The sequence below is a fragment of the Lagopus leucura genome, unplaced genomic scaffold (genome assembly GCF_019238085.1).
Source record: "Lagopus leucura isolate 7727_CA_CO unplaced genomic scaffold, USGS_WTPT01 Super-Scaffold_100002, whole genome shotgun sequence".
Lineage (NCBI taxonomy): Eukaryota > Metazoa > Chordata > Aves > Galliformes > Phasianidae > Lagopus > Lagopus leucura.
The window spans coordinates 37,470,854-37,484,763 of NW_024962263.1; the positions used below are offsets into that span (position 1 = coordinate 37,470,854).

General features: G+C 34.8%; 1 protein-coding gene across 4 annotated transcripts in view; it reads left to right on the forward strand.

The window, feature by feature from the left end:
• The window catches only part of TMX3 (thioredoxin related transmembrane protein 3), a 42,816-nt gene that overhangs the window by 18,933 nt on the left and 9,973 nt on the right, over positions 1 to 13,910 (forward strand). For 2 of the 4 annotated variants that reach the window (XM_042869354.1, XM_042869355.1), the window contains exons 14-16: positions 2,518 to 2,647; positions 4,791 to 4,859; positions 6,186 to 9,088. In XM_042869354.1, the coding sequence (XP_042725288.1) occupies positions 2,518 to 2,647; positions 4,791 to 4,859; positions 6,186 to 6,452 (466 nt within the window). In that variant the 3' untranslated portion in view covers positions 6,453 to 9,088. Of the gene's footprint in view, positions 1 to 2,517; positions 2,648 to 3,275; positions 4,423 to 4,790; positions 4,860 to 6,185; positions 9,089 to 13,910 lie in introns of those variants that run through there. The other 2 variants (XM_042869356.1, XM_042869357.1) reach the window with 2 other exon arrangements.

Genomic DNA, 13,910 nt, shown 5'->3' on the forward strand with positions numbered 1-13,910 from the left:
TTCAGAAGTACTAGTTATTATTTCTGTGGAATGCCTCTAGATTCGGTTTAGTACCTGAATACAAGTAATCTGAAAACATCTGTCTATCAGTTGGAGTAAAAGTGTGATTATTGTTTCAGTGCTTTCTGGTTGCCAAAAAATGAGACCCCCATTTTTCATTATTTCCTTTCCTGTGTGGTTTTCTCAGTTTGTGTGGCATGAATTTGCTTCATTTTTCTGTTTGGGAGGGTAGGAGAGGTATTTTACTGATGCAACAAAAACCTAACTGTTTTTTTTACTCAGCACACTCTGCTGAGCACTGGAATTGATGTGCACAGAAGCTAGGGAGGTAGATGAGTTCCCTGGGATGAATAAAATGAAGGGGAAGAACAAGTGTTATTTACAGCAGTAGTGATCTGGTAATAATTGTTGGATCTGTTCAGTTGGATTATTTAAACTTAATCTACAAAATGCCTAAATTTATCATTTGTTGTGTATGAAAAGCTGCTGTTGAACTAATTGCAGACTTGTAGTTTATCTCCTAAATGAAACACACATTTCCAGTATAACTGGAAATCAGCAAAATACATGGAAGAGAAGTATTTGCTGTTTACATGATTGCCTGAATATTTTGAGTAAAATAATATTGTCAAGCCTTCGATTTTCCACTAGGTGGCAGCAAGTGAAAACAGGTAGAAAAAGCCTCTTGAAACTGGAGAAATCTATTACAGAATGTTTTGTTCTTCCAGATGTGCATAACAAATACCCTTTCTTGACAAAGGACAAAATAATTCTACCAGTTGTCCCTGTTAGAAATACACTTGCTGACTTAGATGTAGAATCATAGAATAGCTTGAGTTAGAAGAGACCCCATGGATCAAAAGTTCCAACGCCCCTGCCACAGTCAGGGTCACCAGTCTCCAGGTCTGATACTAGACCATGTAATTCCACTAATAGTGTCATTTATTTCTGTCTTCGGCAATGGAAGAGAATGCTTCTGTTGAGTAAAAAATAAATATATAGTACTTAGAAGTGTGCTCAAAAGAAGAAAGCAGTATATTTAAGTATTTCACTGAAACATTCCTCATAATACATATTTGTGAAAGGTGAGGTATAGAACAACATTGTAACACCAACTGAAGGTGTCTGTACATCTTTATTTCTCAGCTCTTTTAATAACCCAACTAAGCATGTGACTTTGAGTTCCAGGATAGCATATAAATTTTATATATCAAGTTTAATTTTTGGTTGCTTTTCAGACAACTCCAACAACTTAATTACCAAACTGTTAAATGTTTTAACTTTTTGGTGCTTTATTTTTCTGTTATGGGTGGGAAGTGGTTTACACTGCTTAGTATCAATTTCTTTTCCATATCCAAATAGTGAAACTTATTTTGATTATGTCCAGTGTGACGCATTTTGTCAAAAGTTGATAAGTTGTGATCAAGCACTTGATTGACTTCTTACTTACATTACTTAATTGTTCCTAATAAATAGAGAATAAAAATGTATAGGGGAAAACTGTATTTAGAAAATCCTCTTGCAAGCTTTCACTGTTGACAAAGCTGTTTTTGTTTTTTTTTTTTTAATACATTCAGAAAGGAATGGATAAATATTAAAGTTACTCAAGGCTAAGTTTGGAATTAAATTTAAAAGATTACTGTGTCAGAAAATGTGCAATAATTTCTTTGATGTGAAGGAAAATTAGAATCTTGAATAAATGCTTAGTACTTTTATACTGTTGATTACAGACATAGATTATAATAGCCACAGTGAAGGCTGAAATATCATCAATATTGCTTGGATTAGAAATAGACATGGGTGAGTCGCTGCTAGAGAAGAGTGAAAATATAGAAAAATGAGGTTTGCATTATCTTGTTTGTAGAAAAATATGCTTGTATAGTGTACGTTTTTAAACTGGGCTAAGTTTGAATTTAGTCCTACTTGGAGAAGTAGATTATACTGTATTATCTCTAGAGGTGATTTCCAATCTATTTTTTTCTGATTTGTTACTTAGTAGTGATTATACATTTGAACGTCAGCTAATGAGTAGTAATGGTTTAAAAACTCTAGCTTATTTGCTCTATCTTAAAGGTGTGTTTAAAAAATATATATATACCGTGTCCTTTTGACTTAATAGGCAAAGGTTGATTGATTAGAGCTGATCAACTGGGATTGAATTCTTGGGTTATAGTTTTGTGCACTGTGTTGTGCCGCTACTGCATTTGTAATGCAAGGCCACTGTCTGAGATCTCTCTCTAATAGGAAAATCACAAGGTACTTTATTTGCAATCACTATGGGTATGTAACATGCAGTAAGTTTCAGTAGCTTCACTGACACAGACAAGAAGAAAAAGTATTAGTAAGAAACAAGCTTATACCTTTACAGTGATTCTCTTTCTTCTTTCTTCTTTTATTCAAGGAACTGGAACTGGTATTTGCAGTGCACATGGAGAAGGTTAATGATGTAGAAGTCATTTAAATTGCAATGATGTAGACGATTTTTTTTTTCACACCTAACCTTTTTTATGTTTCCAGTGACTTGACCATTCCTACTATCGTTGTTTTGAATACCTCCAATCAGCAGTATTTTCTACCAGATAGGCACATTGAGAACACAGAAGATATGGTTCAGTTTATTAACAATATCTTGGATGGTACAGCTGAAGTAAGTCTTCATTGTGACTTCAAATATATTGTTGGTGTTCATTTTATAAGAAGTAAGAAAAAAAGGTTGCTCTGATTGTCATGTCATATGCTTTATCTTCTTTTGTCTTCTTATCTTGGACACTGTCTATATATGTATGATTCTGAGTTCAGGGTTTTTCTTTGCTCAGATTTCTGATTGCAGAACCCTCTAATAGCAAGCAAATGTAGTTTTATTGTATAGAGCTTATTAAGTTATCTTGGTATTTCTTTTACTGCTGTCACTGATAAATTGAGAGCTTTTAATTCTCTTCCTGATTTCCTTTAATTTTTTTCTGGTGAATGTAACTTGGCTCTATGCTTTCTTTTGGGCAATGACTAAATCTATCAGCTTCATGAATGACATGTTCTGATTCAGAGTGGTGGCATGCTTCTTTTGCGTGTTTCAGACACAAGCTTGCTCTTCTCTAACTGCGTTTAATGACCTTTTAATAAGCCTAATTAATCCACCCACATTTGATGGCTTGGACAATTTCTTTTTTCATTTTAGTAAAGCAAACTCAAACTTTGCTTATACCCTCAGTTGAGCAAAAGGCTGTGTTTTGGGGATAAGGAAAAGACTGTATCATAGCTCTCATTTGTGCTCACAGGGCAAAGTGGCCTCTCAGTGAAAGAAGGCAGTGCTGACAAATCATCATGCTGCCTCCTGGAAGACACCTATGTCCAGTTCACTTTACATTGAATACTTATTGCATTAGTTGAATCTCTCATCACGTTATGCCAACAGTTTTAGGATGCTGAATAGCAATAACAAGTAAAGCTGTAGACTGTTTCAGTCACACAGGATACTTTAGTTTATTTAGTCTGACAGATTGATATATCAACAACACAATATGGGTGGATTTGCTTGCTGTTAATGACATTACTGGCTAAGTATCTGAACACAAGGCAAGGGATATTCCAAGTAAATTCTTTAGTTGCATTTTTTTCTTCAGTTCTCAACTCTTTAATATTTTTAATTGTGCTTGAAAATTCTGAACTATGTTTTTATTAGCATCTTTAACTTTGTTTAAACATGTTAGCATGTTTAACTTTGTTTAAATATAACAGATTAAATTAGTTTGTCTGGTTTTTAACTTGAGTAATGGTATTTGTGATGCTGTGTTTTTTTTTTCTTGTACTATGACTTGTGTCTTTGTTTTGTTTACAGTATTTTAGCTAGAATGATTAAAGGCCTGTTTGAATTCACATCTTTTGTATATACATGAGAGAGCTAATATGGGATGGGACTTCATTGAAGCTAAATGATGTCTGTCGACATAAAATGGCATTACTACAGATGTGTTCAGACCCAAGAAATCAGCAGTCTTTGAAGTACAGTGATAAACTAGAAATAGAATGTAAAGTTTCTGAACCGCAGTAAAATTTCTGAAAAATGTGACAATCCCTACCTCCTTTATTTGGAGGGTGTTGGAATATTCACCTTGTTATTCTGTATGGTCTTAGTAGCCTTTGAGTCCTTCATCTCTGTAATTTTCACTTTAGAGGAATTTGGTCAGGATCATGTTCTGGTCAGTTGATTTTCTCCAAAATGTAGATTCTCATTTGTTTCTCTGGCATCCTGAGGCAGGTGAAGACTGGCCTTCTTCAACACAAATTAGCTTCAGATTCATCTAGTATTTTGGAAGCTCTGCTAATTCAGGTAGTAATGCAGATAGTCTGATATTGCTGGCCGCAAACTATTTTCATTATGCTTGTGTATCTTTCTGTTACTTTTTAGATTTTTTTTAACTGCTTCTGTCTTTATCCATAAATAGATATCAATCAACTTAAAAAAGAAGGTTCAGAAGTTCTCTTCAATTTTATAATGGTTACACTGGTTCTTAGTTTTTCTTAGTGTTTCTCTACAGTAAGAGATGTTTTAAGAGTGCCAGTTTACTGTTAACGATTTGCTTAAAATAGTTGTGGGAAAATTTTTCTTGAAACTATTGGTATGTATGTCCATGCTAGAAAAGTTGGAGTGTCTGGGCATTGTGAGATGCAAGAATAATTACTTTTCATTTCCTTCTAAAGGGGCTTAAGATTTCAAGGTCTGAAGAATGAACTTTTGGAATCAAAAATGAAAAGTGTCAGCAGTTTTGACATGGTTCCATTTGAAATTTCAGGCGCAAGGTGGTGACGGAGTTCTGCAGCGAATCAAGAGAATAGTCTATGATGCCAAGTCTACTGTAGTGGTAAGTTTTATATTTTGTCACTTAGACAGTGAGGAGCAATGGAAGGAAATGATAATGCCTTGTACTAGGACAGGCGTTTAAAGAGCTATTTAGAAGAAGGAGGCTCATTGTTTCTGGAGACTGGTGACATGTCAAGAAGAGCATCATTCCGGAATAGAGATGCTTTTCCCTCAGCTGCTAATCCATGAATGAGGGTAAGGACCCTGGGTCCATCCCTTCTGATTGCTTGCACCTGAGCTCACTGGCTTATCCATGACTTGTCACCTAGTGCTCAGTCATCGATTCAGATCATGACCTAGCAATTCCCATACAGATGGTAACCTTATCAATCAGGATGCGTATGTTTTCATAGATTTTAGAAATATTTTAATATAAATCTGTTCACATATATGCTCACACACATATGCATTAGGTTTAAGCCTAGTTAACTTCTTGACAGAAGTCTCTAATAACATTTTTTATTGTGCTAAATATTCAGCATACAGAGTTTCTTATTTTTTCACTCGCATTCTGTATTAAAATCTGATGTACATTTTAAGGGATAGAGCAGAAATAATTAAAAATGTTTTTCTTAACCCTCTTTTATTCCTTTCATTGAAAGCAATAACAGAATGTAAAACATTCTGAGGAAAGCTATTTAGGGTGTAAAGAGATTAAATACTATACTTGGTGTGGTTTTAAAACAAATATTTTGTCATTCTTCTTGGAGGTTAACGATGCTTAACAGCATTTTATTGGGCAGAAGTACATAATGTTTTTTCTGCTTGTCATACATGAAAAAAAAATCTTTGCTGTGAATTTGAATTCACGTTTGCTTGTTTCTTTATGTGGCTTCCAAACTTCTGTCAGCATGCAGCATTCATGCATCAGTTTCTGAAACCAGAAGTCCCTCCTCTTGTGCAATAAAGTCTTTCAAGCTACTCTTTAATAGGAAGCTCTCTAATAACAAGTGGCTTCTTCAGTCATCATTCTTATGATGACTCAAACTCATTTTTGAGAATGAGACACAAATGAGAGTTTAAACTGGTTGTTTTAAAATGTTATTTTAACATTATTAGCACAATGGTTTCTCAAGCTGCAAACAATGGATAGAATTTGTAGCTAGTATGTTAACATTAATCATCCCACTGGAATATTGCAATATTAACCTAAGACTTTTTTTAAATGAGCTTACAGTAGGAATGGCTAAAATGACTGCTTTGCCCTTCTTAAGAAAACTGACTCAGTTCAGATCTTAGTAAATAAATATGCAGAGTAATAGGTAATGTGGTAACTGTGTATGTTCAGTGGAAGTGATTTTTTTACTTCAAATCTGTGTTCCAACAGTCAGTGTTCAAGAGTTCACCACTTCTGGGATGCTTTCTCTTTGGGTTGCCCCTGGGTGTCATCAGCATAATGTGTTACGGAATCTGCACAGCTGATACAGATGGAGGTGTAGATGAACATGAGGCAGTTAAAAAGGAAAACAGTGATCGGGAGCTTACAGATGATGGCAGTGAGGAGGAGCAAGAGGAGGAAAAGAATGGGAAGTATGCAGAACTTTCAGATGGAGAGCTTAAACAGAAAGACCTATTGGAAAAGAAAAAAGACTAATGTGTTGAACAAAAAATCTCTAGAATTTCCAAATAGACTAATTTATTGAAGGTAGTCATTTATTGATGATCTTCATGAAAAAGGACCTTTTTGTGTCTGCGTTATGGTAGTTTTGACTTGCATGTGTTTAAATTTTCTCAGATATTGACAGGGAAAAGAGCTGAAATAGGGATGTTCTCTCAATTGTCTTTAACAATTATCAAAGGAATATGAAGGAACTTGCAGGTACTTTTGGGGAGGTTTTTTATTGTTTGTTCCTAGAACAATGAGATAATGTTACTTGGCTTTAGTATACCTGATGAACTGATAATAGTACAGCCCAGCCGAACACTCAAAATTAAGGCTGTATACTAAAAAAAAAATTCAAGAGATCTGTAAATTCTTTCAGAACCTTGATGGTTAAAGACATGTTACGGTTTTTCCAGGAACTCACATGTTTTATTGTTGCACATTATTTTGGAAAAATGATTTTTTGTTATCAAGTTAAATGTAAATTGTTATAAAGCAGAGGACTGTTTTATTATGTACTAATGTAATTACTGGCAGTCGGGAATATCTCTGTGATATACAATATGTTAGCAGCTAAAAATTATTGGAGAACTACATTTTAAAACTTTTCAAACAAGGTTACATGTTAAATTGTTTTATGCTTACATAACCTTTTATTACAAATGATCATCTGTACTAGAAGTTTTCTGAAACTACAGTACAACTTGATAAAGGATGACACAAGCACTCTATTTTGCCAAAATCCCACATGACAAGCTTTTCGACTGATGTAAACATGTTTACAGTGTTTAGATTGTTACAAGTCTTTGAGGTGGTTTGTGTTGATATTACTATTTGAGACTGTTACCTAGAGAGTTAACGGAGCATAATATTAACTTTCATAAAGATTGATCAGTATAATGCATTTTTATTATCTGTTTTGTCATAATAGTCACTTCTAATACGATCCTGTGAAAATGACTAGTTTGTGTCAAAGGTTAAAATCTCCAAGGCCATTAGCACTGATGCTATGAAAAGTACCACGCAAACAGAACTTCTGTTGCTCCTTATCTTGGTATTCATGCTATTTTTTTGTTCTTTTAAAGTAATATTACAATATAATACAGATGAAATCCTCTGTATAAGGCAGCTAGATCACATAAGAAATTACTGTGCAGTAACTCTAAGTTAAGACATTTTATACAAAGACATTGGTAAACTTAAATAGTCAAGTTTTGTGTTGGAGCAAATGATGATAACATAAAGCATAAATATGGAAAATGAATTGCATTCTTTTTGTTGTGGGAAGAAAACTTGGGTCTTCGGTTTAAGTAACTTGGTATTAGCCAGTGCTGGTTACAGTACGTAGATGACTGTTATCAGTGTAACAAACAAGGTCTAAAGTTAGGAAATATTTTTCAGGAAAAAAAAAATTGATTTTTAATCAACCCACTTTTGTTTCAGAAAAACAAGAAAATATGAGTTTCTATAATTCTGAATAGCAGGTGTCAGAAATGCTTTTTTTGCTTTTTGTTTTCTTCTTTTTCCTTTGTGAATTGCATTTTTTTTCCCCTTTTTTCATTATATTTGCATTATATTTGCATTATATTTGAGCTGGTTGTAAATAGTAAGTTGAGTTATCTTGCTTTTTTAATGTCTATGTTTTGGTTTCTTTTTCAATATGCAGGATACCTTGAGTTATATTTTTAGCATATACGTGAAGAGTGAGATGCTTAAAATTGTATTTAGAGTTGTCTTTAACATGATTTAGAGATGTTGAGTTGCATTTTAAAACAATCACTCAAGGGCAGGCTATAAGTTCCTTTGGAATTCAACATAAGTCAGTGGTGGCAATAAGACTATTAATATAGTAAGATGTTTCCTTGATTTGTCTGTTGCCATGAGATTTCAAATACAAATCAATTACATGTTTAATTTTGGCTTTGACTGGGGACATGCAGCTTTTGACTAAAAGGTGAATGTGATCAGTGGAAGGCCACCCTTCATTCTGTAGTGTGTAATTAATAAACCAGCGAAAAACCTGACCAACAAAAGTAAAAAAGAAACCCCATGAATTCTGCTGCATTGCAAACTGTACCTCATTTGTGACTCTTCATTTTTGTGGTTATTTTTTGTTTATAATCAAATGCTAGCCCAGTATCTTGCTGAGAAATCTTGTTTCTACAAAGCTGAAAATGATGAATGCTGTGTAAGAAACACCTCTCACTGGGTTCTGATACAACTGTAACATTCAACTGCTGAAGAAGAAAATGTATCTCAGTCACTTCTGAATTGTAATATTAATCTGATGTGTACTGAGCTATTGAAAATCAAGCTTGAAATGTACTGCTGTTTTCACCAAATCCTTTTCTCAGCTATGTTCAACAAGGCACAGGGAAAAGATGAGCATACGAATCATAGACTGAGTGTAAGAAGTGATATGCAATTACAGGAACTTACTGTGGTCATGCAAATAATTTAGATTGTTGTCAGAGGAGAATCTGTCATTTTATTTTTTTTTCTCAAATCTCTCAAGGTTTCTGAAAGCAACTTCACTGTCATAACCTGTTTTGAATTCATGAAATAATGCTGCTTATTGAATTCAAGTGAAGCCTTTTGTTTTTCTATAATAAAAACACATAATAGTACTTGTCTGCTTTGTTTAATTTATGGTGTGTTGAGATGCTGCATGTTCTGTAGGAGGCAGCGTTTCCTGCAACTTTTGTTGTAAGCATGTATTAAGCCTGAGTAACTCAGTTCAGTACTGTAGATGGCAGCTTTTGAAAAAGCTGATGCCTCTTCAGTATTATGGAGAAGTTCTCCAGTTTTAGGAGTGAAACATTTATTTATACTGCTGGGATACTCACTGAGTAAAACAAATACATTCCTGAAAGAAGGAATTTTAAATACCAACACATTCCATTAGCATACTTGCAAATTTCTACAGCAGTTACTGTAGCGAAGGCAGCATGAGGTAAATTGTTCTATAATACTTTTCCTTCTGAAAGAACTTAATTTTGAGTAGTGTTGACATTTGGTTTGAGCTGTCTTAACAGGAACTTTCCACAGTGTGGAGCTCAGTGCTTAAAGGATAGCATGACTACATTTTGATTGATCTAGTGCATCAAAGACTGCACAGAAAGGCTTCATTCTCATGAAATGTTTAAGGAAAAGGTTTATCTTGCTGTGTTTTTGGTCCAGAATTAATTTACCCATTTCTCTTTTGTCAGCATATTTGTAGAAGCCCTGCTTGGATGGGTGGAAGGGCGGAGCACTCTGGTGACAATCAAAAGCTCATTACTGAAAAGGGTACTGAAACAAAATGTGCTTCCCTAAAGCTTTCTTAATGTCCAACAAGACTACAGACATTTCAGGTCATATTATGCTGAGAGTCAGTAGTTCTGGTTCTCAAATCTCTTCCAGAAATGCAGCAGCTTTCTGCTTTTTTGTTGTCATCTTGGAATATACTGAATCACATTGAAACTGCTGCATGGTGTATTGGTATAACCAGTGGAGACAGTTTTGACAGTCTTGTGTTGAACGCTTTGTTGAACTCTTAAATTGAAAGGTTTCTGTAGTCTGCCTAGGCAGCATAAGTATTCCCAAAACAATTATCTTCCTCTGGTTTCTGAAATGGTAACCATTTTAAAGGATTACTCATACTATCCTGTATTTTGATTCTCTGACATAGAGCACCATTAGCAGCTGATGTGAAAGGTCCTGTTTCTAGTAGACTTCATTCTGCTTGTAAGCCAAGGAGCATAGAAGTGTTTGCAACTGTAGAATAAATAAAGCCATTTCACACAGAGCATTTTTGAATGGAGGATTGTGTCTTTTAACAATAAAACCTAAAATATTTTCAAGATCCTTTGAAGAGGAATGAGTAACCTTAAAGATTATTATTAGTGAGAGGAATAATGTTTTGGACTGGATTTATGTATAAGTTCTCATTGAAGAAGAGAGAATATGACTTCACAGAATTAGTGTGCAACTTGTCAGCAAATTTTACTGACATACAATGTTCCTTTCTGAGCATGCCACTTCACTTTCATTGCATCACTTCTGGTACTCAGCTGTTTTTATTGCTAGTTGACATAATCTTTGGCTGGATTAATGATTGTCCTGACCAAACCAGTGGGCAGTTTTATAATGCATTAAGAGATTGAATGTTTGAGGGCTGATTATGACGTGGATGAAAAAGCATGGACAAGAGAAGTGGGAATGGAACAGGATCCACTTATTTTCATATCCATAACTTGTTTTGATATAGCTGAGGTACATTCAACATATATTGTCTGTATTGCTAATCAACATTTAGGTCTTTTCAAAAGAAATATCTCTGCTTACTTTTCATAGTCAAATTTTGGCATTTTCATTCTGTTTTTACCTACAAAGTAAACTTTTGGCTGGATCAATTTGCTTGACATAGTGAGTAGTATTACAACCCAGTCACAATTATTAGGAGATGTTTGTGTTGTTTGTCCACAGAAGCACGCACGGAAAGTCATTCACAATAATTTGTAGCTTTGCATTCTTTGAGATAAAAAAAAAAAAAACGAAAAACAGCTCCTCTATTTTGTGTTAAGTTGCTACACCTCTAATTTAAAGGAATGGTGAATTAGAGTATAATTAAATATTGGCAAAGTTGGCAGCTTGTAATCTAAATGCTTTCAGGAATTAGGGACTTAATCAATAATGTGAGATTTGCATTTTCACCTTAAAAGCTTGCTGCAATTTTATTCTTGTTACTTGCACAGTTGATGCTGACTTCTAGTCCAAAGCAGACAATGTACTGTTGACAGACTAAAGACCTAAGTGATTCAGCATTTAAATAAGTAAATAACATGTGAGAGTGGCTTAAAACCTTAGGGTAAAGAAAGGAATTTGACTTCAGTATTGACAGAACTACTCCAGAAGTATTTTTTTTCTTTTACCATTAAATCATTTTTTTTAATGACTGACAGCAGTTTTTAGATAGAATAGTACAAAAAAACTAACAGAATCTGAATATCCTGACATTAAGGTAGCTTTAGCTTTCTTCTTTGTAATCACTATGAGATTTACATTGTGGAATATTCCTTGGTTATGTAGAAATTGGGAGAAAAATGTGTTGGTCCAGACAAGTCCCTGGCAATTCATTAGTTTCACCTGAGCTAGTGAAAAGAGACTAATTGGCTTCAGCAGGTCTACCATTAATATGTTTCTGAGTTTCTGTATTGAATGCTATAAATTATGCTATGCTGTCATGCAGAACTGTGATGTATGTGAAGATAAATATATTGTGTGAGATGATCTTTGAGATAGCAATACTGTAACACATATCTCACCTTCTTTGCCCCTCAGCCGTTTAAAAGTATGTATTAAAACAATCAACAAAAAAAAAAAAAAAAACACAAACATATATGTGTTTTAATTCTTTGCCTTGTTTATGAAATCCCAAAACACTTTAATCGCATCCCAAGTGTCACAGATTGCTAGAGATAAGACAGCATGTTGCATTATTAACTTTTCAAAATGTGCCTGATCCTGGGTGTATTTCATGAAGTAAGTAGCATGATGAGTTTATCAATGGGTGCTGAAAGAGAAGAGGAATTATTTTCCAAAAGGTAAGCAAGCGTTTTTCTGTGATGAATGTCTCTGACAGACAGTTGTGCCACAGTTTGAAACATACATATTTAAGTAGCTGAGATATTCTTGTATTATGTTGTTATGCTTTAAAATAAAAGGATTTTTAGCAAGGTGAGTGTAACGCTAGATTTTTAGAATAGGTTTTAAATGCAGATATGTATCTTGGCCTGAGTATAGTATAGTTATGTATTTACACTTTGCATCATGCTTTGTCAAAATTTAATTGGGTTTCAAGATCAAAGTTGTCAACATATTCAGTGAAGCTGGGTTAAGTTTGTTTCTTGTGAGCTCCTGGAATTCAAGCCTGGTGCAGAAACGCTGTATTTATTTAATGGGTCATAACTGTGCATTTGCTTTAGACAGTGAAGAAATAATTTGCTGGTACAGCTATTATCAGAAATGTAGATGCTTAGATGTGCTAGGAATAAGATCTCCTTTTGCTTGTCTAGCTTTGTGCTCAAGCCATGTATAGAAAAATAATCAAATTGTTACCTAATGGAAAATGATTGCAGCTTTAATCCTAAGATAATAGCAGGGAACAAGTTATGAGCCTTTTTTCAGTTTTGTAAATAATGATTGTGAGATGGGAGAAAACTTCATACTGATGTCTATAACTGTGATATTCAAAAAGTGACGTTGCCTAGAAATGTGCAGCAAGGCTCAGGGGAATGAAACTCCCAGTGAGGGCTAACTGATTATTGAAAGTAAGAATACTCCTCATATTAAGGTACTGCAGGGACAGGCAAGAGATAGTAACATTGTGAAATAAAATAATAAAACTGGTAACATTCAAATACTACATCATGCTAGTCTTCTCTTAGAAGAATGTTTATAAGACTGAACTTATATCAGAACATTATGCACTATGTTGGAAATAAACAGTGAAGTGTTTCCCTATTAGTGGAAGGGCAGAAAGGAGAAGTGCCCCAGTGCAGATCCTTGGTGTGAGCCTGGGCTCCAACACTTAATTCTTGTCATTCCTCAGAACCAGGAGCTTCTGCAGGGGGCTTCCTTAGCCTCCACCAAAGGGGCATTGGTAACCCCAGTGGTCTTCAAAAAGTGCTGGATGTTGAGCACACTGAGTCAGAGATTTCAGGAGCCTGATCTTTGACACGTAGGTCATATGCTGTTCTGAGTGGTTTTAATGAGTGATTTAAATTTCTCATTTCAGTTGTACTGACTGAAGCCGTAAGGAAATTGATACTTTAAAAAAAAACAAAACAAAAAAAACCACTTGAAGTAATAATTGTGTTGCCATGATGGTGGCATATAAGGAAAGGAAGAACATACGAGCTATGGAGATGTGCAGGCACAAAAGCCTGTATGATGTTTCTTCCTGTTGTTCAGGCCTATACAAGCTCAGCTGACATGAGGACAAGGTCACTCTGCTTTGGGGACAGTGAGCTCATGATCACAGATGCTGGCTTGTCTTTGGGCAGTAAACTTGCCCTGTCATGCTTAAATTAGAGTGTAGACGTGCCATGAAGCATTAAGCTCAGTTTCTGGTCATTTTCTTTTGACTTGGAGTGCAGTTTTAGGCAAGTTACTTAGGCTGTAGTTTCATTATACAGCAACTTTAATGACAGTGCTGGCCTCAGGAGTTACTGTCCTCCTGCCTTTGTACACTGCCTTTCAAATTAGGGCCGTACAAGTTGCTCTAAATATAATGCTGTACACGGGTAAATGAACTGATCCAGGTGAGTATAGCTCCTTGGACATAATAGCATTGTAGGGTATGAGACAGCACCATGGATTTGGAAGCAGCTAAAAGAGTGGGAAACTCCTTAGGCATTTTTCACGATAAACTGGATTTCTTGACATAGGTATTAATTTCATCCCTTG